We start from the raw sequence: 24,651 nt of genomic DNA, 5'->3' as shown, positions 1-24,651 counted from the left end.
GCAGGAATTTCGGGAGGGGGGGGGGGTGTTGGGGGGCGGGATCAGTGAAGTGTGTGTGCCCGTGAGCCCGCCCTCACTCACATTTTGCCACCGCACCGCCAGCCACATAAAATAAAAGAAATCCATTCCCAGGCCTGTTAAGGAGCCGCGTGGGGAGGTGTGAGTGCATATGGGGGGGTTGGGGGGTGTGGGGGGGGCGCTCATATTCTCCTCAGTGGCAGATCTGGATGGAGCCTGCTGAGGGATTAGAGCGCATTCTGTCAGGCAACAATAGAAGTCATCCACATTTGCAGACGCTTTTTGCTGCTTGCGACAAAAGTGGCAATGCTTCATGAAAACACACCTGCACCTTTCCCGCCGGATCCTTCATGCCTTCAAGTGCTTATACACACACACACACACACACACACGAGGCTTTAGCGGGCCATGTTGCCGATGAATCGTATCTTGCCTCTCACTGGCCGGGTGCATGCTCACACGCTGATGATGACACGGCCATCTTGCTCCCGTGTCAACACACCTTACAGGTGTACGCGCGCACGCTCGTGTGTATGTTGACGGGCGTGTTTATTGAAGGGGAGGTGTTTATTTAAGGAGCGGGTATTTATTGGAGAGGAAGGTGCCTATGTGAGTGTAGATGTGTTCGAGGGGACGGTATCAATTGGAGGAGGTGTTTATTTGAACAGCAGGTGCTAATTTGTAGACTTGGTTTTTACTTGAGGAGGAGGCGTCCATTTGACTTGAGGACTTTTTTCTTCTAAGGAGCAGGCGTTTATTTAGGGGACACGTGTTAAAGTTAAGGGGAGGAGTTGATTTAAATGGGAAGTATCTATAAGGGTTAATCATTTATTTTTGAAGCAGGCATTATTTGAGGAGCGGGCGTTTATTTCAGGGGCAGGTGTTTATTTGGGCGAGAGGCATCTTTTTGTGGGTTATGCCATTTTTGGTAGCTGCGGGGTCCTCCCAGCCTTGAGCTCAACGAGCAGCCAAATGAACGCATTTGAAGCGGCTCGAAATGGATGCAAGGTGGCGGGGCCTCCGATAGCTCAGTCTGGGGTGAGGCGCGAAGAGGCGCGAAGAGGCGCGAAGAGGCGCGAAGAGGCGCGGAGAGGCGCGGCAGGGAGCGAAGGCAAGGGCAGAGGGAGGCGCTCATCAATAAGCGCAAGGTCGGCTGGCAAGCGACAGCCAGGATTTGCAAAAAAGGCTGCGAGCAACAAACATCCGGCTTGTGGGAGGGCCGAGGGGGACACCTGCTGGCCGCAGACGAGCATGACGCAGCAGGCATCAAACGGAGCCATTCCAAAAAATCGAAGCAATTTGCCAACCTAATAGTTTAGCTTTGAGTGATGTCAGTAATTCATTTAGTGCAACCAGAAGTTTTTAACTCGATCATTTGTTCAACTGAAGCAAAGCAATTATTTCAAGTGGCCCTAAATGAACATACCGGTAATGAAATGACTTCATTCACCTTAACCCTTGCCCTTTGACCTTACAACGTTTACGCCATGCGAACTCTGCTTGAGTGTTGCAACAAAGTACTTTTCCAACTCGATGTGTGTGGCTGTGCCGATGATCACCTGTGCCAATGCTGCGTGTGCGCGTGTGTTGCAGTTGATGGGCGTCAGGTAGAGCGGCAGGTGGCCACCGACGGACAATCAGCATGAACTCCATCCAGTCCATGGACAGACACATACAGCAGACCAATGATCGGCTGCAGTGTATCAAACAGGTGAGAGCAAACCTTCAACTTGAAAGACAACATTTACAAGCTTTTAGTGATATTCATGGCAAGGCGCTGATCTGACTGGCGTTTGTTGTGATTAGCAGGCCACACCCCTTAAAGGCACACAGCCAACACTTGAATAGTACAGAATGTACAGTAATTATGCCAACTTTATTAAAACAATAATAAAAAAAACAATTTCTGATTTCAATTCATTGAATTCTTTGTACTTTGTTAATGGCATAACTTGCAGCCGCACGTAAATTCATTAAATGAACGAATGAACCCTGACGAGGCAAATATTTAAATCTCACGTTAGCGTTGTTTGCCAATTAGCCGAATGTGTAGCGGGTATGAAGTGATCCGGCATGTGGCGTCATTTCAAACATGTTGCTTTCATTGTGGGGATGTTTGGAGACGGCAAGATGACAACCGCGTCCGTGTCCCAATATTTATGAGACGGACCCGAAATAAGAAATCCAGCTGTCGTCTCTCACTTGCACTTTTGTACTTGTTGGCACGGAATATAAATCACGTTGAGCTCATTGCGTGTGAGAAAGGTGACACTAAGTAAGCCCCGCCCCCCCCAACTCCTCTTGGTGCTCAGGACAAATTGATTTTGTTGCAGCGATGACAAATTAGCGGCCGACGGGACGATCAAGTGGAGGAAATTGGAAAGTGTCAGCCTGATTGTATCGCGCGCTCCAAATTCAAATCCAAAATCATTACGCCGCTAATTTGTCCGCGCTGACGAATTAGGCTAATTTCGTTTGGAAACAATCACTTGAGAAGCCAACTTAAGGTTTTGTAAAATAACGTGGACAAAGTCTGTTTTGAAGGAATTTCGATTTTAGCGTTATGGTGTCAGTAAGGTTTGACTGATTCATCCATTAAATACGGGAAAGGATGAAACAAACCGAAAGAAATGTCAAACTAACACAAGCAACGCTCTTTTTGTTTTTTTTATTCATTTTCATTTTTTGTGTGGTCCTCCTGCACAGCACTTACAAAATCCGTCCAACTTCCAAACGGCGGCGACGGAGCTGTTGGACTGGTGCGGCGACCCGCGAGCCTTCCAGCGGCCCTTCGAGCAAAGCCTGATGGGATGTCTCACGGTGAGCGCGCGTCTCACCTCAGCCAGTGCGGACCGCGTACCCCATGACTCTGCAATACATTGTTTCATCGAAACCATTCGTTGGATTTAAAAAGAATCATTTGTTTAGCGCAAAACGGCTTTTTTCTGCCATTTACTAACCGATTCTTTTTTCATTTGGTTTTCAACAAGACCAAACTCTCTCACACACGCTACTGAATCACACTCAAACGCTCGTGAAACAGCCTCACAAACACGATCAAAACGTTCTCATGCGTACTCCGGAAATGCTCTCATTCACTCAGTCTCACACATTGAAGTGTTCTCTTAAATGATACCGAAGCACTTGCAGCCGATGACTCACACATAACACTGAAGCGACTGAAACACTCTCTCACACTCACTCCCAAATTGTATTTTGCAAAATGCTCTCATGTCCACTTCTGGAATGCATATTTCATATGTTGTGTGATTTCTGAGGTCGTTGGTTTGAATTTTCCTCTGCAGAGTTGAAAATGGCTTTTCCGTTTTTTTGTGCAAGTTTGAGTGACGTTGTGGGCCCCGCTGCAGGTGGTGAGCCGCGTGGCGGCGCAGCAGGGCTTCGACTTGGACCTGGGTTACCGCCTCCTGGCCGTGTGCGCCGCCAACCGGGACAAGTTCACGCCAAAGTCAGCAGGTAGGAACTTTTTGTGTGCTTCCCACCTTCGCCTTCCAAAACGCCGCAACCGCCGCCTCCGTCGAGCGCCCTCATGCCGATGCAGATCATTCGGGAAAAAAATGCCAAATTTAACTGGGACTGCATCAGGCCGGTTTCCGTGAAAGATGATTTGAGCGCTTTAATGTCGTTAACGAGGAGGCGTCGGGAATGCTAATGAAGACGTGGAGGCTGATTTTTTTTGTTTTGCCGCATTTTCAGTTGTTTGATTTGTGGTTTGGCTCAAAAGCAGCGTATGGTTTGAGTTTTTCCTCTTCCTGCTTGATGGTCCGTCACAGTTTTGTACGTCGGTTATTTGAGGCCTCCGATCTCTTGACGTTTGCCCAAATGAACTTTGGCTGCCAGTTTTGCTAAATGCTCCGTGAGAAACTTGATGTGAAATCAAATCTGCGGACGTCCTCGCAGGTTTCCATCGTCTGTTATGTGTAACGAGTCCCGCATCGTCGCAGTGGGCTCGAATCCTCCAAAATGACCAAAACTTCCTTCAGTTTGCAAACGCAGCATCGGCCAAGTCTGAATGACCTCCAAATTATTTTCACGCTAAAAAGAAACGCAATTGATTGAAAGGACAAACACGTCGCTGGTGCCAGCTTTCCTGCGATCAGACCAAAAAACGTATTTTTTAACAAAACCGATTTTTAAATGTATCGAACCTATTTTCACTTCAACAAAATCAACAAAATCCAGACGCTCAATCATTAGGCAACATTATGCGGCACGGCTCCCGCAAAGAGGCGGAGTTTACGCCACTTCTCAAACAGTTGCGCATTGAAGAGAGTTAGCCATTTTGTTCTCAAGCTTTTGTCAACCTTTTCAATGGATTCAAATGTGAGAAAATAACAGACGGCGTGTGGTGGACAACTTCATAAAATCCACGCGTGGAAAACATGTGAAGTTGAGCATATTTGGGCATTCACGGTTTCCCTTCGACAGCGTGCGCAAGTCACAAGAAAGTTCACATCTTAACCTTCAAGTTTCAAGCTCGTCCCAAGTTGCTGTTTTCAAATCTCAGCCGGGTGGAGGCGTTCCTAACTCCAGCCAACTTCCCACTTGGTGACCTCAATGTGACTCCAGTCAAGTCATGTGACAGTCAGCTGCCTCTCACGTTTAAAAATAAAGAAATGATGGCCAATCGGTAGAACTTCACAGTATGTTTCCAGTGTTTCATGCAGGAAATGGTGGAAGTCATCTAACGGCAGAGCAGATTGGTAGTTCTAAGGTTGGGGGTTCAAGTCCAGGATCCGGGTTTTTCCCGTGTGTGGTGTTTGCGTGTTTGCCGGAGCGTCGCGGCGACCTCGGCTCCTTCCCGCATTTGCTCGTCAAGGAGGTTGTTAAGGCGCTTGTGTGGCAGCCAGGGAGATGGTCCTTCAACCCCCCCCCCCTGCCCCAACCCACCCCCCACAGGGGCCCAGGAACCGGTTCCCCTGACACCCAGTGGGGGCGTTACCCAGCAACCGGAGTCACATGACGAGGGCCAGAAAGGTGGCAGGGGGAGGGGGGCTAAACTTTTTAATAATGCGGCAGCCCTCATTGTTTATCCAAGACGCTAAATCCAAGATGTTGTTCATCAAAACCCAGTTTTTGGGCTTGATTTGTGGGCTATGCATGACCCAACTGTTTTGGGCCATTTGAATAACCTGATGAAATTGTGTCCAAACTGAAGCTAACATTTTGGCTTAAGCAACTCCAAAAGTTCGGCCCAAGTCAAATGAATAAGCCGCGCATGATAGCCCAATTTTCTTGGTTGTGTTGTGGGTTATTCATTTGACCCAACCTTGGGTTCATTGACTAAACTTGTTCAAAAATGAACTGAGCCAACTTTTTGTGTTGTTTAACCCCAAACCTTTGTTGGGGCGTTCCCTTTTTTACCCAATTTGGGTTATTTAGCGTGTGCTGTGGACCGCAAACGGCGCCACAGCGGCAGGCGGGCTCAGCTTGGGAACATCACAGTTTCGATTTCATTTTTTTCAAATGAGTGAAATTCAGTCGGCAGCCGCTGGCAATATGAGAAATCAATGCTCACGCCCTCGTTTTTAAATTTTACATTTTTTTTTATGGAAACGCCTGTTTAGGTCGTCCTTTGCTGCTTGTGTGTGCACAACTTTTTTTAATATTTGATTTCATACTCGACCATTTTTTCTGGATGTGTGTGTGGTACTTCAGTGTAATTGTTTTTCACTGTTGAATGGAGACGCGCTTGACAAGACCAGAAAAGGCCGCCATGTCATTTAGTGACTTGAACAACTGATAGCTTGAATGGGATGGGGGGGGGGGGGGGGGGCACATTGCACCGGAGCGGGCCATGGAAAAGAGGGGGAGGGTTGCCAGCAGTGACCCCTTTGTGAGCGAGATTAGCCGGTTCTATTAATCCGTGATTACGTGGGGGGCATCAAAGTAAGTAGACTCCTTCTTCACAACCGCCCGCTACATCATCATCATCATCATCATCATCATCATCATCAACATCAGGGGGTACACTCACCATAGCTGTCAGTTGGGCTCCCCCAAAACAAAAACCTTCATTAGCATTTTTGGGGAATGGTACACTCCCAATTGTTTGCGCTTCAACTGGCTCTTGGAATTTCTGCCTTCTGAAGAGTGAAAGGACAAGAAGGGGGGGGGGGGGGTTGTCGGGGGGCGTCGGGTGGTTGTTCTACAAACGAGGGCGGCTAAACAAGCTTTTCAGCGTGGTAATTGGTCAGGCCGAGGCTCGTTTATCTTTGCTGCTTGTTTTTATTTTTTAACATGTGGAAATAACCGCCAAAGGTTTGTCAGCTGTTTTCGTTATGAGTTACAATCTTTTTTTGAACTACAAAACAGGCGAAAGCGGATCACCCTGGCTGCTGTCGTTGCATTCCAATAATACAAAATCAATAGCCTATTTTGACCCACTTTAGGTTATTTCTGACCCAACAGTTTTTTTACGGTGTATCATAACAAGTCAGCTAGCTTCATGCTAACATATAATGCAAAATGCCATATACAGGCTAACAGAATTAGCCCTCCAGGTTTGCATTGCAAACATCAGGGCTCACCTGCTTTCCAATTTAGTCACACCTCGCTGGCAATGCGAGCCCGAAGGCACTTTGACGTCAATTTCTGTCCGACGCGTGTGCGCGTGACATTTGACGCCTGCGGTGCTTGCTGTGTCCATGTTGCTCTTGCTTGTGTCATTATTTATCCAAGCCTCATGAGCTGTAATTGGCTCCTCCCCTTGTCCAACAGGAAGTCGCCTCCTCCTCCGCCTGCATTGCCCTTTAATTACTCTTGTGATGGATGAAGTCAGTCACTATTATTTTTTTCTTTCTTTTTTTTATGCTAAATGTTGCTTATTCCTTTTTCTCTTTTTGAAATCCGATTGTGTGTGGGGGTTGCGCGGGGGGTCAGTTTGGGTAACTGGAACCCAGCCAAAGCACAGACAGTCTGACTCTAGCACATTAGGCACCACCCCCTCTTTGCAAGTTTGAAATGTGAGCCGCCTGCGTTTTTTTTTCCCCTTCCTTTGCTCCTTCTTGCCCTCCCCTCGCCTGCTTTTTTGCCTGCCTGCTGGCGAGGAGGCTTCGCTGCTAGTGCGTGAGTGTGCGTGAGAGCGGATGTGTGTGTTGCCAGAGCGTGCGATGGATCACTAGACAGGAAAAAGGAAGCCGCATCAAGACGGAGGTGAGGAGATAAACCTTCTCTTGACTCTCTCTCTCTCTCCTTTCCTCCTTCCTCATCTAAAATCCTTCCAAATCATTTGTCACCTCCTCCTCTTGGACTACAAACATGGCGGCGCTCTGCTGTTATTCCCTCCCGGCTTCTCTCGGGGGTCTTTTATGTGCACGGGAGCCGGTAGCGAGTGTAACGACGACTCCATCTCTGATTGGCTTTGCTGTCCCCCCTTTTTTTTTTTTTTTTAAACAAGCCAGCCATGAATAATTGATGCTCATTGTGCAGCAGGCGGTCAGAGCGATGGAGGAGGCATTGCCTCGAGATGCTCGGGGAAACCAGGCGGAAGGGGGCAGCGGGGGGTTTCACGAAGAATGTTAATGTTACGGGAGGGTTTGAAAATGAGCTGCCGGCGTCAGCGGGGGGAAAAGCGGCCGTCGCCGTTTGTTACGACCTGCTCAACACGATTACAAATGGGGAAGGAAGCCCGGCGTTTATCATTAGCAAATAGTGGTTTCTTCTTTTTGGGAAAGTGCTTCATCCAGCAGTTTGTCTTCTTTTTAGGAAAAGCATGTCATGAATTTGTGAGCTTTTTAGGAAAGTGTAACATCAACATGTCTTGTTTTGAAGACGGTTCAACAGCAAAGTTTCTTTGTTTTAGGAAAATAAAGCATCAGTCATTTGTCTTCGTTTTAGGAAAGTGCAACATTAAAATGTCTTACTTTTAGAATAAGTGAACATCTATTGTTGGGGATCCTTTCAGCAAAGTTCAACATCGTCTACTTTTTAGCAAATCCATTGAAAAAGAGAAGGATCGATTTGTTTTCTTTTTAGGAAAGTGTAACATCAACAGTTTGTTTTGTTTTTAGGATGGTACAATGTTAATAGTTGCCTGTTTTTTTTATGTTATTTTTAAAAAGAACCCAGCATGCAGTTGAGGGTGTACCCCGCCTACTGCCTGAAGCCGGCTGGGATAGGCTCCAGCAACCCTTGTGAGGACAAGCGCTTAAGCAAATGGATCCAATGAGGTGCCCCTAGAGGTTCTCGATGTTAGTGCAGGCATTAAACTGGAGTTGCCCTCAATTAATTCAACAATTAATTAACCCAATTTATGCTACAAAAAATATCAAGTTAATAGTTAGATTTAATTATCAAATAGTGCAGCATCAGCAGTGCTTTTTTTTTTTTTTTTTTTAAAGTGTAGCATCAACGGTTTGTTTTCTTTTTAGCAAAGTGCAAAATTCATTTTTTTTCCTTTTCAGGAAATGTCTACGTTCGTACTCCGTTTGAGCGTCAACTGTCGCTAGAGAGGAGGAAGTTGTTATGGTTTACGTAGTCGGGATGAAAGTCGCTCCTAAAATGGACACCGAAATCAATCAATTTGACGATTGTCAGTTTGAACATTTGTCTCGCAGTCAATGCGTGATAATATCGACAGATTTTTTTTTTAATAGTCTTCCTAGAAGTGTTGCTAATGGAATTGCAATGAAAATCAAATCAAACAAGCAGGAAGCTGGTCAAGGAAAAAGTCTCCAAATGAGCGTGATGGCGTTTGCGTGGCCGCCGCCGCCGGCATGATGGCGGCAACAGCTGACTGCCGCGTTTGACCCACTTGCGCACCAGGGGTCAAAATGGCCTCCATTATCTTGTGGGAGTCGCGCTGACCTACTTGAGGCGCCGTTTCCAGCCAGACTCTTGCCACTTGATGGCCGTCAGCCCGCAGATACGGTCGGTGGTCGGCCACGGGAGCAATTCACACATTTGGCTTTTTGGGAACGTCTTGCCGTTGCCGTTGCAAGCAACATTCCTTCCAGGGAATTTCTGACCCATGGAAAATTCTCAAAATTGCATCCATTGACTTTGCTGTGGCTAGTGTCTTTCCTCGTAATTGTCACATTGAACGATTGCATCATTGCTGTTAGCGACGATGTGTCGGCCATTTTGGAGCAGTTGGATGTGAAAGGATGACTTTTAAGCCGTGTTTCCTGTGAACGTTCATTTCTCGGTGCTTGCAAAACCAAATTTCTTTGACAAGAGCACAACTCTTTGACACATTCAGGATAATGTCACAAATACATTTGTGTGTATATTTTGTATAACTGGCATGGCTAGCGTTTGCCCTCTGGCGCTACTTTGACAAAACGGACCAGAGCACAGCACTTTTTTGATTTTGATTCTTTAGGTTGGAATTCAATTTGATTTGATTTTGATTTAAATACTTTGACATGAAACCAGTAAGAAGTGGAAATACTAATAATAGAGTACAAGTTAACAGTTTTTTTAAAATGTACAACGAATGCGGCGTCTGTCCACATAATGCAAATCGCACCAACAGCGCCCCCCAATGGCCAGGAGGCGAATTGATTCTGAGGATTTGCAGAATTCAGGTAGAAGAGTATTAATGATCCATATTTTCACCCACCCCTGCTTATATTGTTTAACACAAAGAAAGTTGTTATTTTGCCAGACATTTGAAAATGATACATTTGACAGCTGTCATTCCGGGTATGACTTAATGTGCAAAGTAGATCGCTACATAGCGTGTTTGTGTGTGTGTGTGCATGCGCAGTCCAGTAAAAATGTAAAATTTGAACCCTACAGAAACCAACTGCTGCAGGAGGTGTCAATCTGACTCAGGTACTGCTTGTGTGTCAGGAAGCTGTCATACACACTTCCCTCCTTCCTCCTCCTCCTCATCATCATCATCATCATCATCGTCATCGTGTGTACAGTGTGACCGCGTGCAACCATGTCATGAGCCGTATTGCTGTGGTTGTGCTTTTGTTGGATTTTGGATGATGTTGCTGCTGCGGCTGCAGTGTGGCGCATGTCACACACGTGATCTTGTGTGTCCAAAGCCTTTGCCTGCTTCATGCTTCATCCCAAGCAGTCCAAGGAAGATAGAAGTTTCTGCTTACAGGCTTATTCAGCTGTACCTAATGTTTTGGCCTTTATTGAGACGCAGACAAAAAACTCTACATTTTGATCACTTTGCTGAGTATCACTCATAATAAATTATAATCATCATCATATTCATAGCAAATAGAATAAGGCAGGAGGACCACGTGGTTTGCCGCAGCTCATCAGCACAGCGAGATGATCATAAACAATAATATCAATAATAATTATCAGTAATAATAATAAATATCATTATTGAAAATAGAAATAATGATTTATTATTTTTTAATTTCAGTGGCAAATAGAGAAACAAACACACATGTGAATCCAAGCAGAAGACAAATATGTATTTGTGATATTTATTTAGGTGACGCGTGTTGATATTGTTGCCTTGTTTAGTCACTGGAAAGCTGCTGAAACGTTTCGCCACTGGTTATATTTGCAATACCGAGTAATCCAGTTTACAACAAATCAACTTGAACCCCAACCGGACGTGTCAACAAATTGCACAGTGGCACCTTGAGATACGAGATGCGTTTTTTTTTTTTTTTTTCAGGCTAAGTTTCAAGATACAAGCGTCGTATTGGCGTAATGCTAGCAAACATTGCAAAACGGCAGACAGGCTAACAAATAGCATCAGTGTGGCGTCTCATAATCCTTTAAGCCGTGAAAATGTCAACACAAACGTGCAAATAAAACAATACTCTCTTTCCTCTGTGAAAGATATATATCCCATATCCCAGTCACGTTTTTGTTTTTGTGCAACAGAGTCCGAGGACTTGAATTTGAATATTGGATCCCTCTCATTATTAATTGCCATAGGAAAAATGCGAATAACTTGCGAATGCTGAACCACAAATACGCAGGTTCCACCTTGGTTATAGTGCCCCCAAGTGGCCAATCAACTGAAGCAAAAACAATTTAAATGTGTACATGTTGATTAATGGTGTCATTAGTGTGTGTTTTTATTAAGTACAACAATAGAGTGCTTTTTTTTTTATTCCAAAAGAAATGACTGGCGTTCCCATATTTATCTCAAGCAAGGCGACTTTGTTTCCAAATGTGGCGCACTTGCACATATGGTTGCTTGTAATGAGCCCGCAGGGTGCCTGAACCCCGACCCTTTGGGTCTTTGACCTCCCCCGGGCCCTCATCCCACCGCCGCCCGCCGTGAAGGGGCCTCAGGTGAGCCCGAGGTAGACGGCGAGCACATCTGCGCCTCGCCTAATTAGCGTTGCGTGGTTTGACCTTTTACGCTAGCAATTTGTGTTTGTTTTGGGGTTCAATTGGTTACATTTGACAATTATTTTTCTCGTTCTCCTTCTTCTTCTTGGGCTGTGTGTTGTGCGAGGTGATGGCTGCCGGTGTTTTGTTTGTGTCAGGACCCAGAAAGGACACAGGTTCGGGGGCGGGCGGGTAAGCTGGAATTGACAAGAGAGCAGGTTAGATAGTCATCTGGAGATGAGGAAGGAAGTGGGGGCAGAGGGGTGTGCAGGATTCAGGCCTCCAGTGACCCCTAGTGGCCAAATGGAGTCATAGATGGTAGTCAAACGTTGGATTCCAGTTCATCGCAGTGAATGACTTTGGATGTATCAATAAATGATGCATAAAGGCAATTATCAATGATGATCCAAAACAATCTTGTGCCTTGGAAGAGGTCACGCGTGTGATGGTTGTCTTTTGCCTCCTTTGCAGCTCTTCTGTCGTCGTGGTGCGAAGAACTGGGACGCCTCCTCCTGCTGCGTCACCAAAAGAGCCGACAGAACGAGCCGCCGGGAAAAGTGCCCATGCAGCCCCCCATGAGCTCCATGAAGCCCGGCCTCTCGCACGGGTCGGTTCCGCAACTCCGTCTCGGATTGTCCGCGTTTGCCTTCGGGGTTCCTCGTAGATCCGGATTTGCATCAGGCGGCAAATGTGTGCAGAAATGACAGAAATTTGATTTCCCCGCAGAGATGGCTCCTTTCCCTACGACTCGGTCCCCTGGCAACCGAACAGCAACCAGCCTCCGGGTTCTCTGTCGGTGGTGACCACCGTCTGGGGCGTCACCAACACCTCGCAGAGTCAGGTGACAACTCCCGTTCCCGAACGATTAGCCGGCCGGCGCTGACCGACCCGTCCTGTAATCCGTCCACGCTGACCCTCTGCAGGTTTTGGGGAATCCGATGAGCAACAGCAACAATCCCATGAACCCGGGCGGCAACCCCATGGCTTCGGGGATGCCCGCCAACAATCCTGGCATGAACCCGCCTCAGTTCAGCGGCCCTCAGCAGCAGTTCCCCAGCAAAGGCAACGCCAACCCGTCCTACATGCAGCAGGGCGTGTACGGACGGCACAACTACCCCGGCGGCGGCGGCGGCGGCGGCTTCGCTGGCAAGTGAGTCGGTGTTGGACATGCAAAAGTCAAAGTTTCATTTTCATTTGTTCCGCGAACATGCTCGTAACTCAAATCACGCGAATTTGAAAGCATATTTTCCCTGTAGAATGAATGCAAATGCCAGTAACACATTAGTTCTTCTCCCCCCATTTTTGAGCAATGTTGATTTGAATTGTTTAAACGGCCAGCGCAAAAATGATTAGCATCAAAGTCACTGTTGAGCATCAAATATATCTTTCACAAAAAAATTGGGCAGCACGGTGGCTGACTGGTTAGCACGTCCGCCTCCCAGTGCAGAGGACGTGAGATCGAGTCCGGGCTTCGGCCTTCCTGGGTGGAGTTTGCATGTTCTCCCCGTGCTTGCGTGGGTTTTCACCGGGTACTCCGGTTTCCTCCCACATTCCAAAAACATGCATGGCAGGTTAATTGAACTCTCCAAATTGTCCCTAGGTGTGAATGTGAGTGTGGTTGTTCGTCTCTGTGTGCCCTGCGATTGGCTGGCAACCAGTTCACGGTGTACCCCGCCTACTGCCCGAAGCCAGCTGGGATAGGCTCCAGCACCCCCGCGAACCTAGTGAGGAAAAGCGGCCAAGAAAATGGATGGATGGATGGACAAAAAAATTGTTTTTTGGTTCAACATTCTTCTAGCGTTGATTGGAAAAAAATGCAACAATGTAGAACAAAACTTGTTCTGGCACTGAGTAAGTTGCGTTTGTTTTCAAGCTACCCTGGGGGCCACAATGCCGGCCCCGGCGGCATGGGCATGCCTCCGCACTCGCGTCCGCCGTCCGACTTCAGCCAGCCCGCGGCGGCGGCCGCTGCCGCAGCCGTGGCCGCCGCCGCCGCCACGGCAACCGCCACCGCCACCGCCACTGTCGCCGCCCTGCAGGAGACGCAGAACAAGGACATGAACCAATACGGAGCGGTAAGCCCAAAGGCAGCGAGCCAACGTTTGACGCCTCTCGGATGCTGACGGAGCCGCGTTTTGTCTTCCAGATGAGCTCCTCCTTCCAGATGGGCCCAAACCAGGCCTACAGCAGCCAGTTCATCAACCAGCCGGGACCACGCGGGCCCCCGTCCCTCCCCGGGAACATGAATGCATCCAGCATGAGCGGCCCCCCCATGGGGATGAGCCAGCCCAGGGGCCAAGGCATGGGGCCCTTTGGAGGTCACGGCCAACGGATGCCCCAGCAAGGCTATGCAGGACCCCGAGCTCAAGGCATGCCCATGCAGGCCATGAAAAGACCCTACCCAGGGGAGGTGAGTGTGGAAGCCCCCCAGCCTGGAATTGGGTTCCACTTTTCCAATCGTTTTGCGCCATCTTGACTTCCTTTCTAAATCTCAGCCTAACTACGGCGGGCAGCAGTATGGACCAAACAACCAGTTCCCCAGCCAGCCGGGTCAGTACCCGGCACCCAACGCTTCCAGGCCGCTTCCGCCCGGCAACTATCCCGGGCAACGGATGCCGCCGGGACAGCAACTCCAGTCCCAATATCCGCCGCCCGCTGGTCCCATGGGACAATATTATAAGGTACGCCGGCCCATTCGCCCTTTTGGGGGACGTGTACCGACGACTGTGAAGAAGTTCTAATATTGTTGCTTCCGGTTTTTTGTTTAATAACAGCAAGAGCCGCCTTTTAACGGCCAAACCACAAACTTTCCCGGGAGTGGTTATCAGTACAACCAGGGTAATAACATGAACGGGGTACGTGCACACAATCGACTCTCAAGTTCTGCATTTCGGAAGTCCTGTGATTTTCAATATTGTCTTTTTTTTTTTTTCTCCCATTCAGCCGCCCCGACAGATGGCCAACTACCCGCACTCGCCAGTACCGGGCAACCCCACCCCCCCAATGACCCCGGGGAGCAACATCCCTCCGTATCTGTCACCCAGTCAGGACGCCAAGCCGCCGTTTCCTCCTGACATCAAACCAAATCTGACTTCTATTCCGCCGCCGCCCGGTGAGTCACCGTCTCCTTTTTGAACGGAGGACATTTTGTGACCAGTCGGAACGCCCGTCCTGCGTTCTAGCCAACCACAACGAGGAGCTGCGTCTCACCTTCCCGGTGCGTGACGGGGTGGTCCTGGAGCCCTTCAGGCTGGAGCACAACCTCGCCGTCAGCAATCACGTCTTCCACTTACGGCCCTCGGTGCACCAGACGCTCATGTGGAGGTAAGACACCGCGTCTCGTGGTCTGGTCAACGGCGAGGCTTTGGGTGGTGCAAGAAGTCACGTTCTTTTTATAGAACACGTTACGGGTGACGGCCGTCGACCGCAGGGCTTATTGAACAATTGGAAGAAGTAAAATTACACAGCAAGACTTTGAGGAGTTGAATCCAAGTTAGGCCAAGAAGGAAGACCGAGACCGAGACCGAGACAATGCAAGACTTACTAGGACAGAGGACAGAACAAGAAGGTCCAAAAGCCTGAACAAGGCAATGTGAGACCAAGTCGGGGTCCCCGAGGACCGGTATCCAGCCTGTTTTCCATGCCTCCCACAGCCAACACAGGTGATTCCTATCATCAGCTAATCAGCCATCTCTGGAGAAGGCTGATAACGATCTCCACCTGTGTTGGCTGTGGGAGACATGGAAAACAGGCTGGATACCGGTCCCTGAGGATCAGGGTTGACAATGCCAAGTCAAAAATAGGGCCAAGACCGATGGAGACCGTGAACAAGACCAATCGAGACCAAACCAAGATGACATAAAACAGAGTCAAGACTAAGTTTGAGACACAGGGAGGGAGACCAAGACCAGGTTCAAGTAGCATCAAAACATTTGCTGTATACTTGAATACTTGAATTCTGGTCTTCATTTGATGGCATTTTTTGCTGAGAATGAATCCAGCGTTCCTCTCCCGGTTCCAGGTCGGACCTTGAGCTGCAGTTCAAGTGCTACCACCACGAGGATCGGCAGATGAACACCAACTGGCCGGCGTCGGTTCAAGTCAGCGTCAACGCCACGCCGCTCACCATCGAGCGCGGCGACAACAAGACCTCCCACAAGCCCTTGCACCTGAAGCACGTCTGCCAACCGGGCAGGAACACCATCCAGATCACCGTCACCGCCTGCTGCTGCGTAAGACCGGCAACAAAAATGCCTCCCGCCTGGAGTTTGTCTTCACGTTGGCGTCTCCTCCCGCCAGTCGCACTTGTTCGTGCTGCAGCTGGTCCACAGACCGTCGGTCCGCTCCGTCCTGCAGGGTTTGCTGAAGAAGAGGCTCTTGCCGGCCGAACATTGCATCACCAAAGGTAAGCGCCGGGCCACAAAAACCCACACCAAGAACCGACAACCCATTTCTCACCGTGGCTTTCCACAGGATTCATTTCTCGTTCTTCTTTTTCACAGTCAAGAGGAACTTCAGCAGCGTGGCGTCGTCGTCGGGCAACGCCGCCCTCAACGGCGAGGACGGCGTGGAGCAGACAGCCATCAAGGTGTCGCTTAAATGTCCCATCACCTTCCGGCGAATCCAGTTGCCGGCCAGAGGGCACGACTGCAAGCACGTTCAGGTGCGTCCGCGCCAACAAATGCTAACAAAAACAACAACTCGCACTGAATGATGGTGGCGACTTGTTGCAGTGTTTCGATTTGGAATCGTACCTGCAACTCAACTGCGAGCGCGGCACGTGGCGATGTCCGGTCTGCAAGTACGTTCATACCGTGAAAAGAAATCCCCAAAAAAGAAGAGCGCGGTATCAGAATGTGTCTTCTTTCTTTTTCCTCCTCAGTAAAACGGCGCTGTTGGAAGGGCTGGAAGTGGACCAGTACATGTGGGGCATCTTGAATGCCATTCAAAAGTAAGGCATTACATGATACATTTTTTTATTTTCAGAATCCACACGTTTTTCTGTAGAAATATTGACATATATTGGCATGCTAATAAAATCAATATTAAAATAGAATGCACACTGAATGATATTTGAACATGTTTTATCGGACATTTGACATATTTGGATTTATGTATGCTTGCAATATAGTTATTGTTTGTTATGCAACCTCTATTATTATTATTATTAGTTATTTTTAATTGATTTTTACAATTGTACATAATTATTTTAAACTTATGTAAAAAGAAAATATATTCATCCTAAATATTAAAGAACAAAATAATAATACATATATCTATTTTTTTACGTTCATATCATTGATTTATTTTTTTTATTGCTCGTTAGGGGGCGTTCATATTGCATCACTTATATAACTCTAATGCTATAATAAAAATGTGTATTTATTATACATGTCACCATTGTCATTATTATTATTAATATTAATATTATTGCATACAATTATAGATATTTATGTCCTTTCATATATTTAAATGAAATTGACATCAATTTGATATGATATAAATTTATCACTATGTAGTAGTTTTATTTTTATTTAATATAAGTATATATTTTATAGCCAATATTATGTATGGTTTATATGAACGTATGTCCATTGCATAAAAAAAAAAAAATGACATTGTCTATTGTTCTAAAAACGTTATTCATAGTTCATGATCCGTTTTGAACGTACTCGTATGGTGTGTGTGTTTTGGGCCGAGCCTGCGCCGGCATTTCGAATGATCTGTGATGACTCGCGTTGTTGTGTTTGCGTGATTCAGCTCTGAGTTGGAGGAGGTGACCATCGACCCCACGTGCAGCTGGCGGCCGGTGGCCGTCAAGTCTGAGATCCACATCAAGGAGGACCCGGACGCTCCTCTGGCCAAGCGCTTCAAGACCATGAGCCCCAGCCAGATGGTCTTGCCCAACGTGACCGACATGATCGCCCAGCTGGGACCCGGACCCTCGCCGTACCCCTCGCAGCAAGCGGCCAACAACGGCGAGTACGCCGCCCAAGGTAGGACGTCCGCAAACAAATCCGGCGCGGCTTGAAAGTCGTCTGACCTTGTGGGCGCCGCGCTCTCCTAGGCAACAGTTACCACGGCAACTTTGAATTCCCGCACGGAACGCCGGGCGCGACCTCGGTCAACGACTTCATGCACGGGCCCCAATTGTCGCACCCGCCCGACATGCCTGGCGGCCCGATGAGCTCCGACAAGCCTCTTTGTCACGCCGTGCCCGACTCGGTGAGTTGGGTTTTGCCCTTAGTCTTCTCTTGGATAACGTGTTGGGAGAAGTCTACCAGACCCTTGTTGTTGCTTCTTTGCATGTCTTCATTGCGTTTTGCCACAGTCTCCACTTTGCTGCCCTTAGTCTCATCTTGGATAACATTTCCAGCTACCACGGGGAAATAAATATTGTAGATGCTTGTCCTGTATCACTATTATGAGTGTGTCTCAGTTCAATGCCGCATGCTTACCTTAGTCTCCCCTTGGAGGCTGTCTTAACTGCGTTTTGCCACAGTCTTCAGTTTGATGCCCTTAGTCTCTTCTGGGATAACGTTTCAGAAAATTAGGAGACGCCTTGTTCTGCGCCACTGTTGTCATTGTGTCTTGATGCAACAAATATGATTCAATGCCACGTGGCTACTAGATTTTCACAGTTGCCCTTAATCTCCCCTTGTAGGAAATGTAAACATGAATGTAGACAAGTAAATACAGGAGTCTCATTTTGCACCACCGTTGTCAGCATGTCTCTGTCCGACTGATACGCTTAATGCAAAGTGGTTTTCACAATTTTGTAGTGGCCCTTAGTCTCCTCGTGGATAAAATGTGTCTCCTCATAGTGGAGAAATAAATACAGGAAACCTCGTTCTGCGCTACTACTGTTGTTTTGACCAGTCAGAAATTCACTGTTGCCCTTAGTCTCCTCATGGATCTTGTTAAGATGGAAGTTCTCCTCCATTTCTAATCGCGTGTCTTGTATTTTTGCAATTTTCCTCTTGCGCTCCGCCTCTTTGCAGATACCTCACTCTTCCGTCAACGAGCCGTCGCACGGCACGTTGCAGCAGAGCATGCACGGCTCGCCGCATCCGGGCGGACAATCGGGGCAGCAGCAGCAACAGCAGCTCCACCACGGCGGACCTCCGCCCCCATCGCGGCAACCCCCGCCGCCCCCTCCTCCTTCTCAGCAGCAGCAGCAGCAGCAGCAGCAGCAGCAGCCCGGTCCAAACAGCCACCCACACCCCCACGGCGACCTCACCTTCAACACCCCCAGCAGTTTGGACAGCCAAGCCGGCTCCGACATGCCAGAACCTTCTTTAGACGTGAGTCGCGCCGGTGTGTTATTCCGGATGGATGGATGGACTGCAGGATGGATGGATGAGTAGTTGTTGGATGCACTCTAAAAACAGTAGGGTCAAAAATAACCCAATTCTGGGTCAACGTTGGACAGATCCTCTACTTGGGTCATTTTGACCCAACTTTGAGTCAAAACTTTGTATAACACAACCCAGAAAATTGGGTCAGATTGTCTACTTGGGTCAGTTTGACCTACCTTTGGATCAAAAGCTGGGTTCTTTTCTATAACACAACCCAGAAAATTGGGTCAAATTGACGCATCAAGTGCATTGGTACCGTTTTTTTTGTATCCATAATTGTGTTTCTTTTGACCCGACTGTTCAGAGTGAGTTATTGGTTCCTTCCGAGCACAGCCGGTTCCCCCGTTGCATGCGGGTGTGCACACTTTTGCAAGCAACATATCTCAGTTGTTGGTTTTCACTCCTCCTTCTCCCACCGCAGCTTCTTCCCGAGCTGGCCAACCCGGACGAGCTGTTGTCCTACTTGGACCCCCCGGACCTCCCCAGCAACAGCAACGACGACCTCCTGTCGCTCTTTGAAAACAACTGAGGAGGCCAACAAACAAACAAACAAACAAACAAACAAACAAAAAGGCTCCGTACTTGACAAACACAACAAAGATGCACTCCCCTTCTCTTCTTCCTCTTGTATAGTTTTGCTTCAAAAACCCACGACTTGACGTGCGCAGCTCTTTTCACGTGTCCACGTGTCGCGTTCGCAATCATCATCCGAGACGGACGCGCGTCTCACTTGGAAAGCACAACAAACGCATTCTCATTCATTTTGCCCGCCAAAAGTCGCAAAACCTGAAGTTGGCAGCACTTCTTCACCTTCTCCACATGTTGCTGTTGACGGCCAATTTCCAAAATATTTGGATTCATTTCACATGGGCGGAAATCCAAAAGAAAGTTTGTCCGCCTTCTCGATGACGTGCCAAACATTTATTGCATTTTTGAAAACACTAACTTGGAAGGCGGGACGTCGCCGACATTGGCCAGTGCGTCCATTTTCGGGGATTTTTCCTTCTTGTTGCGTTCCCGTTTTTTGGGAAACGGCTCACCAAAGTTGAAAGGGCGAGAATGAAGAGTGCGTGCGTGCGTGTTTGAAGTTGAGCCGCGGCAAAGGCAGCATTTGTTCCTTCACTGTGTCCGTTTGAAGCAGAAGTATGCAAATGTGTTATTTTCTACAAAATACTATCGCGGCTGTAAATGTCAATGTGAATATTTTTCTATCGTGTCGATGAAGAAACAAAACAAAACAAAAAGATTATTTGTCTGTCGTCCTCACATTAACCACACAAAAAGTTCTTTCCTGTCTGTTTGATTACAAAGCAACATTATTATTTTTATTTGTAGTTGTTTAAAAGAAACACAAAAGTTCCCTAAGCACGGAATTTGCTGGTATTCGGTGCAATCTCACAATTGTTGTCAATACAATAATTCAAGATGTGTCAGGCGTATATTTCAGAAGAATATTTGAAGGAAGCATTTAAGATGGTTCTTTTTGTCATAAAAGATGTCGGGGAGTTGTGGAGGTCACACCTATCGTCTTCTTCGTCGTAATTTATTTTGTGTGTTTTTTTTTTAATGATTAATATTTTTTCTGTAAGGCTAGAAAGTTGATGTCTCTCACTGTAGCCTGTCTTTTTAATTAATTAATCGTGTGTCATGAAAGTTCTTTCTTTTTGTTGACCCACGGCGTCGCCTGTTTTTTTTATATGTATTTTGTTGTTGCTTTTTAATTAATCTGCAATTCTAGGAATTCAATATCTCACTGTCATAATTATTATTGCCATTTTTGTTGCCATATAAATTCCCCCTCTTTTTGTTAATTTATTTTGTACTTTTTTTGTGCTTGCTGGCTTTCAATGTAATGTGAATATCGTTATTGTCAATACGGTGGTATTTTTAAGAGCATATTTTAAAGAAATTCACGGTATTGTTTATTTTGTTTGACATTTTAAAAAAATGTGTCTTTTTTACAATATAAATTTCACCCTCTTACTCTTTTTTTGTAATTTATTTTTTTACTTTTTTATTCATCTCTAAGGCTAGAAAGCAATTGTCTCTCATTATAGCCTCTTTTTTAAAATGTCATTTAAATCACTTCTTCCAGTTCAGCACACTGACAACAAAAAAAAGACTATACACTGCCACATCATTTTATATTTTATATACTGTTTGAATGGAAATATTGGATGAATTCATGTTTTTTTTTTCTTGCATACAGGTGAGCCACTTTTGTGTGACCTCAATCTGTAGTTGCACAATCACATTAAAAGGGTCTTGTTTTAAAGAAAAATATAACAAAATACATACAAATGAAACGTGAATAGCCTGGCAATAATGTCCATGGCAAAGCGAGGTCACGTGTCCTAAGGATGTTTGTATATATGTAAATGAATATAGAGACGTGAACAGAAATGTATTCATGTTCCCTGGGAATGTGCATTGTTTCCTCCGAATAATAAAAAAGCTTGCAACCCCTCTACTGGAAGTGGAAAATTGTTAGTTTGAAGCCCCCACACCTAACCCACCCCCCCTCCCCCACACTCTCCCTTCCCTTTTTGGGGACTGTCTGTGTTATATTAAATGTTCTCGTCTGTCGCTTGTATACTGAAGAAAAAAAGGAAAAATAAAAGTGGCCCAGAAGATTGTAAGTAAATCCACTTTTTTTTTTTATATCACTGACAAGCCACTGTCCACATTGTTTTATGTACAATCATTTCATATAGATCAGAAAATTGTTTTGGTTTTGTTATAGTCTTGCAGAGCTGTATGTAGTTAAACCATTTGGCAACCTCATATTTATCTAATAAATATGTATTCAGATCATACCTGGTCTTTTTTTCTTTTCTTTTTTCTTTACTTATTCTGTCTTATTTTTTTTAAACTAATGCTATAAACAAACAGTTGATATCATCACATTTCATTTACAAACGAATCATTTAAAAAAATGTAGACGTGACCTCGCTACCGTGTTTACTTCCGGGTTTGTCGGCAAATACTTCCTGGTTCCGTCTACACAAGGAGAACGGCGTGACTTTGGCACGCGAGTGAATGACGTTAGGCAGTTGGCCGCGCGAGTGAAGAAAATTGAAAACGTTTCATTTCTTTTCGACGATAAAATGATGCTAGTGTCGAACCGCGTGAAACTGTGCTCGCTGGCGTTCACTGCCGCGAGACTGTGCAGCAGCGGCCCGGCGGCTGCCAACGGCAACCCGACGGTGTATTTCGACATTTCGGCCGATAACGAGCCTCTCGGCAGGGTAACCTTCGAGGTGAGGACGAACGCTCGACAAAACAATCCATGACCTTTACTTGACTTTGAAAACATGATTGTTTGTCTGCTCTCACGTGTGTACTAACGAGTTTGTATTCCCACCTTGTTGCGCTTTGTCTCCTTTGTCCGCCAAGCTGAACGCTGAAGTTGTGCCAAAAACCGCAGGTAAGCTGGCCGCTTGTTACGCTTGTTACGCTTGTTTGTAGCTCGCTAACGGCTACATGCTAGTATCGAAGCCCGTCTGTCACTCGGGTGCATTTCAAATGTTGTTTAAACGGTTCAAATGCTATTAAAACTATTCATGGAATCGACAGAGCCTTGCAGCGAAGAGCAAAAAGGAGTTCTCTTCTTTTTTCTTGCTGTAACATTATTTTACTATTAATCTTTCTCTTTCTTGTCAAATTCTTATTTAATTCTTGAAATATTACTTCAGTGTGTCCCTAAAGAATAGAGCTATTTGTGTGTAACATTGTTTTTATGACTTTTTGTGGTCTAGAATACACACGTCTCAAATATACAGTATATATTTTTAACAAATAATCATTCTGACCTCATTCTTAAGGACAACTTTATTTTCAAAAACTCATACAATTATGACTTCATTGTAATATTGTATCACTCTAATATATATATTTTTTTACTTTAAAAATACAATTCTGGCATCTCATATTTCAACTTTATTCTCGTGCTATAACCTTTTCTTCATGTACAATTCTTACTATTTTGTCATATCCTCCTTGTGCAACTTCGTTGTTGTAATTTCTCTTTTTCTTTTTCATTCAGTGTGGCCCTAAATTGTGGTAGTATGGTAGTGGGGGGGGGGGGGCATGAAGTGATTATTTGGAGTAGAATGAGCATTTTTGTCTGTCCATGTCCAATGATTCAAGCACTTTTGTTGTAAGTCATCGCATGTGACATATTTCCAGTAAGTTGGTTGTTGTGATGGGAGGAGGTCCTGCGGCCGCGGCCTTGCGCAACATTCTTGCCGCGTGTTCTTTTCTCCGTGCTTAGTTAAGAAATGAATTTCTTTCCGGCAGAAAACTTCCGGGCCCTGTGCACGGGGGAGCACGGTTTTGGCTACAAGGGTTCCATCTTCCATCGGGTCATCCCTCAGTTCATGTGCCAGGTCGGTGCGCACACCTGCCGCCGCATCTTATTATAGCCACAAAAGTAATCATCATGCAAATCTTTTTCCAAGGGCGGCGATTTCACAAACCACAACGGAACCGGCGGCAAGTCCATTTACGGATGGAAGTTTCCAGATGAAAACTTCAAGCTGAAGCACACCGGACCTGGTCGGTACCGCCTACTTTAAGGAAATGAAAAGTCTACAATTTTTGTTTACAAGTGAAACCAAGAAGAGGAATCCTTCCAAACCTTTTTCCACCACTCATGACACACACACACAAAAATGAGAGGGGAATTAAAATGAACTGACAGTGCCGTTGCAAAAGTGTGCGCACCCTCTTCACTGGGGGTGTGGCTTTGTTTAAAACCAAACACTCTCATTCAATTTCATGTTCAAAGGGAATCCATTTGAGGTGCAGCAATTCATTCATCGGCAGCGATCGATTGTTTCAAGAACTTGTTGAACCTGAAATTGCCCAAAGCCTCCTAACCTTAAAAATTCTCATATTTCTGGATGTCCTGTTTTTAATTAAGGGATGGAAAATAAAATATGTTTTTCATCGGATCAATCTTAAAAAGTCATTTAGAGATAAATCGAGTAAACAATCGTTGTTTGCAGCCCTACAATCAACACGCACATCGTTTAAAGTTCGGATGTTCTAGTAGGATTTTGCTACCACATATTCATATTCTTTCTTTATATGAAAAAACTTGTGCTTTTGAAATTGACAGACTGTTTCCATCTGTTGTGATAACTCGGAATGCAACGAGTGGATGAGTCGAAACAAAAACTTTGAAGATAAAGATTCTTTATTTTGTTACTTTCTTCCTGCAGGCATCTTGTCCATGGCCAACGCCGGACCCGACACCAACGGATCGCAATTCTTCATCTGCACAAGCAAGACCGAATGGTACGTGCCGACCAGAAGGAAAAAAAAAAGGGCGCCGAATAGGATTGGTCGGTGTGTGACGTGACGTTTGGGGGCCCCTCGCAGGTTGGACAGCAAACACGTGGTCTTCGGCAGCGTCCAGGAGGGACTGGACGTGCTGAGGAAAGTGGAGTCTTTGGGCTCGCGCTCGGGACGCACGTCCAAGAAGATCACCATCACCGACTGCGGCCAGCTCAAGTAGGCCGACCGACCGACCGACCGACCGGCCGACCGACCGACCGACCATTCCCACGACCCCACGGTGGGGAAGGCCGTCTCTCGTCAAATGCTGTTTTAGGTCAGGGGACGACGGACCACTTGACGTGCTTGAATGTTTTGCCGTAAAAATGTGAACATGAGCCATTATGTTGAGAAAAAAAAAAAAAAAAAGAAGAGACTTTTGCTTGAAAACATTGAAGTTAGTTTTTTTTAATTTTAGACAATGAGACCAGCAGGATGTCATGTGACGTTAAGTGTGCGCGTCTGCGCATGAGAATGAAGCCGACGGCGGTGTCGAAACGGATTTGAGTTGACGGGCCACGTTCAGCCCAGTTTGATCTCAAGTGGGCCGGACCGGAATGTCGCTTGCCTCGTGCAAGACATTTCTGAAAGGGGGGGGGGGGGGGGCATTTTCAGCAGGATGATGAAACTGGTTTTTGTTTGTTTATTTTTC

At 46.4% G+C, this 24,651-nt stretch overlaps 2 protein-coding genes across 5 annotated transcripts in view; both read left to right on the top strand.

Moving 5' to 3' along the window:
- LOC144037902 (zinc finger MIZ domain-containing protein 1-like) overlaps positions 1 to 21,129 on the top strand; it is a 59,371-nt gene extending 38,242 nt beyond the window's left edge. The window contains exons 3-24 of one of the 4 annotated variants that reach the window (XM_077549786.1): positions 1,612 to 1,729; positions 2,725 to 2,838; positions 3,387 to 3,492; positions 9,781 to 9,816; positions 11,773 to 11,908; positions 12,028 to 12,142; positions 12,225 to 12,451; positions 13,175 to 13,376; positions 13,448 to 13,711; positions 13,797 to 13,982; positions 14,076 to 14,156; positions 14,245 to 14,413; positions 14,484 to 14,625; positions 15,323 to 15,533; positions 15,601 to 15,706; positions 15,804 to 15,964; positions 16,035 to 16,102; positions 16,184 to 16,252; positions 17,062 to 17,297; positions 17,369 to 17,526; positions 18,303 to 18,605; positions 19,081 to 21,129. In XM_077549786.1, the coding sequence (XP_077405912.1) occupies positions 1,661 to 1,729; positions 2,725 to 2,838; positions 3,387 to 3,492; positions 9,781 to 9,816; positions 11,773 to 11,908; positions 12,028 to 12,142; positions 12,225 to 12,451; positions 13,175 to 13,376; positions 13,448 to 13,711; positions 13,797 to 13,982; positions 14,076 to 14,156; positions 14,245 to 14,413; positions 14,484 to 14,625; positions 15,323 to 15,533; positions 15,601 to 15,706; positions 15,804 to 15,964; positions 16,035 to 16,102; positions 16,184 to 16,252; positions 17,062 to 17,297; positions 17,369 to 17,526; positions 18,303 to 18,605; positions 19,081 to 19,188 (3,267 nt within the window). In that variant the 5' untranslated portion in view covers positions 1,612 to 1,660 and the 3' untranslated portion in view covers positions 19,189 to 21,129. Of the gene's footprint in view, positions 1 to 1,611; positions 1,730 to 2,724; positions 2,839 to 3,386; positions 3,493 to 6,203; positions 7,192 to 9,780; positions 9,817 to 11,772; positions 11,909 to 12,027; positions 12,143 to 12,224; positions 12,452 to 13,174; positions 13,377 to 13,447; positions 13,712 to 13,796; positions 13,983 to 14,075; positions 14,157 to 14,244; positions 14,414 to 14,483; positions 14,626 to 15,322; positions 15,534 to 15,600; positions 15,707 to 15,803; positions 15,965 to 16,034; positions 16,103 to 16,183; positions 16,253 to 17,061; positions 17,298 to 17,368; positions 17,527 to 18,302; positions 18,606 to 19,080 lie in introns of those variants that run through there. The other 3 variants (XM_077549787.1, XM_077549789.1, XM_077549788.1) reach the window with 3 other exon arrangements.
- Positions 21,130 to 21,621: 492 nt separating this feature from the next.
- Positions 21,622 to 24,578, top strand: ppifb (peptidylprolyl isomerase Fb). Its single transcript, XM_077549798.1, has 6 exons — positions 21,622 to 21,919; positions 22,056 to 22,086; positions 22,959 to 23,047; positions 23,120 to 23,216; positions 23,885 to 23,960; positions 24,045 to 24,578. Exons 1-6 carry the CDS (start codon positions 21,767 to 21,769, stop codon positions 24,178 to 24,180), a joined length of 582 nt encoding a protein of 193 aa, XP_077405924.1. The 5' UTR covers positions 21,622 to 21,766; the 3' UTR covers positions 24,181 to 24,578.
- Positions 24,579 to 24,651: the final 73 nt, after the last annotated feature.

Source organism: Vanacampus margaritifer, chromosome 18, assembly GCF_051991255.1.
Source record: "Vanacampus margaritifer isolate UIUO_Vmar chromosome 18, RoL_Vmar_1.0, whole genome shotgun sequence".
NCBI lineage: Eukaryota > Metazoa > Chordata > Actinopteri > Syngnathiformes > Syngnathidae > Vanacampus > Vanacampus margaritifer.
This window is presented reverse-complemented; position numbering and strand designations above follow the sequence as displayed.

Coding starts and splice junctions, on each gene's coding strand:
- ppifb (XM_077549798.1), top strand. CDS start 21,767: ATGATGCTAGTGTCGAACCGCGTGAAACTGTGCTCGCTGGCGTTCACT. Junction 21,920..22,055: donor TCGGCAGGGTAACCTTCGAG/GTGAGGACGAAC, acceptor TTGTCCGCCAAG/CTGAACGCTGAAGTTGTGCC. Junction 23,048..23,119: donor TCCCTCAGTTCATGTGCCAG/GTCGGTGCGCAC, acceptor TCTTTTTCCAAG/GGCGGCGATTTCACAAACCA.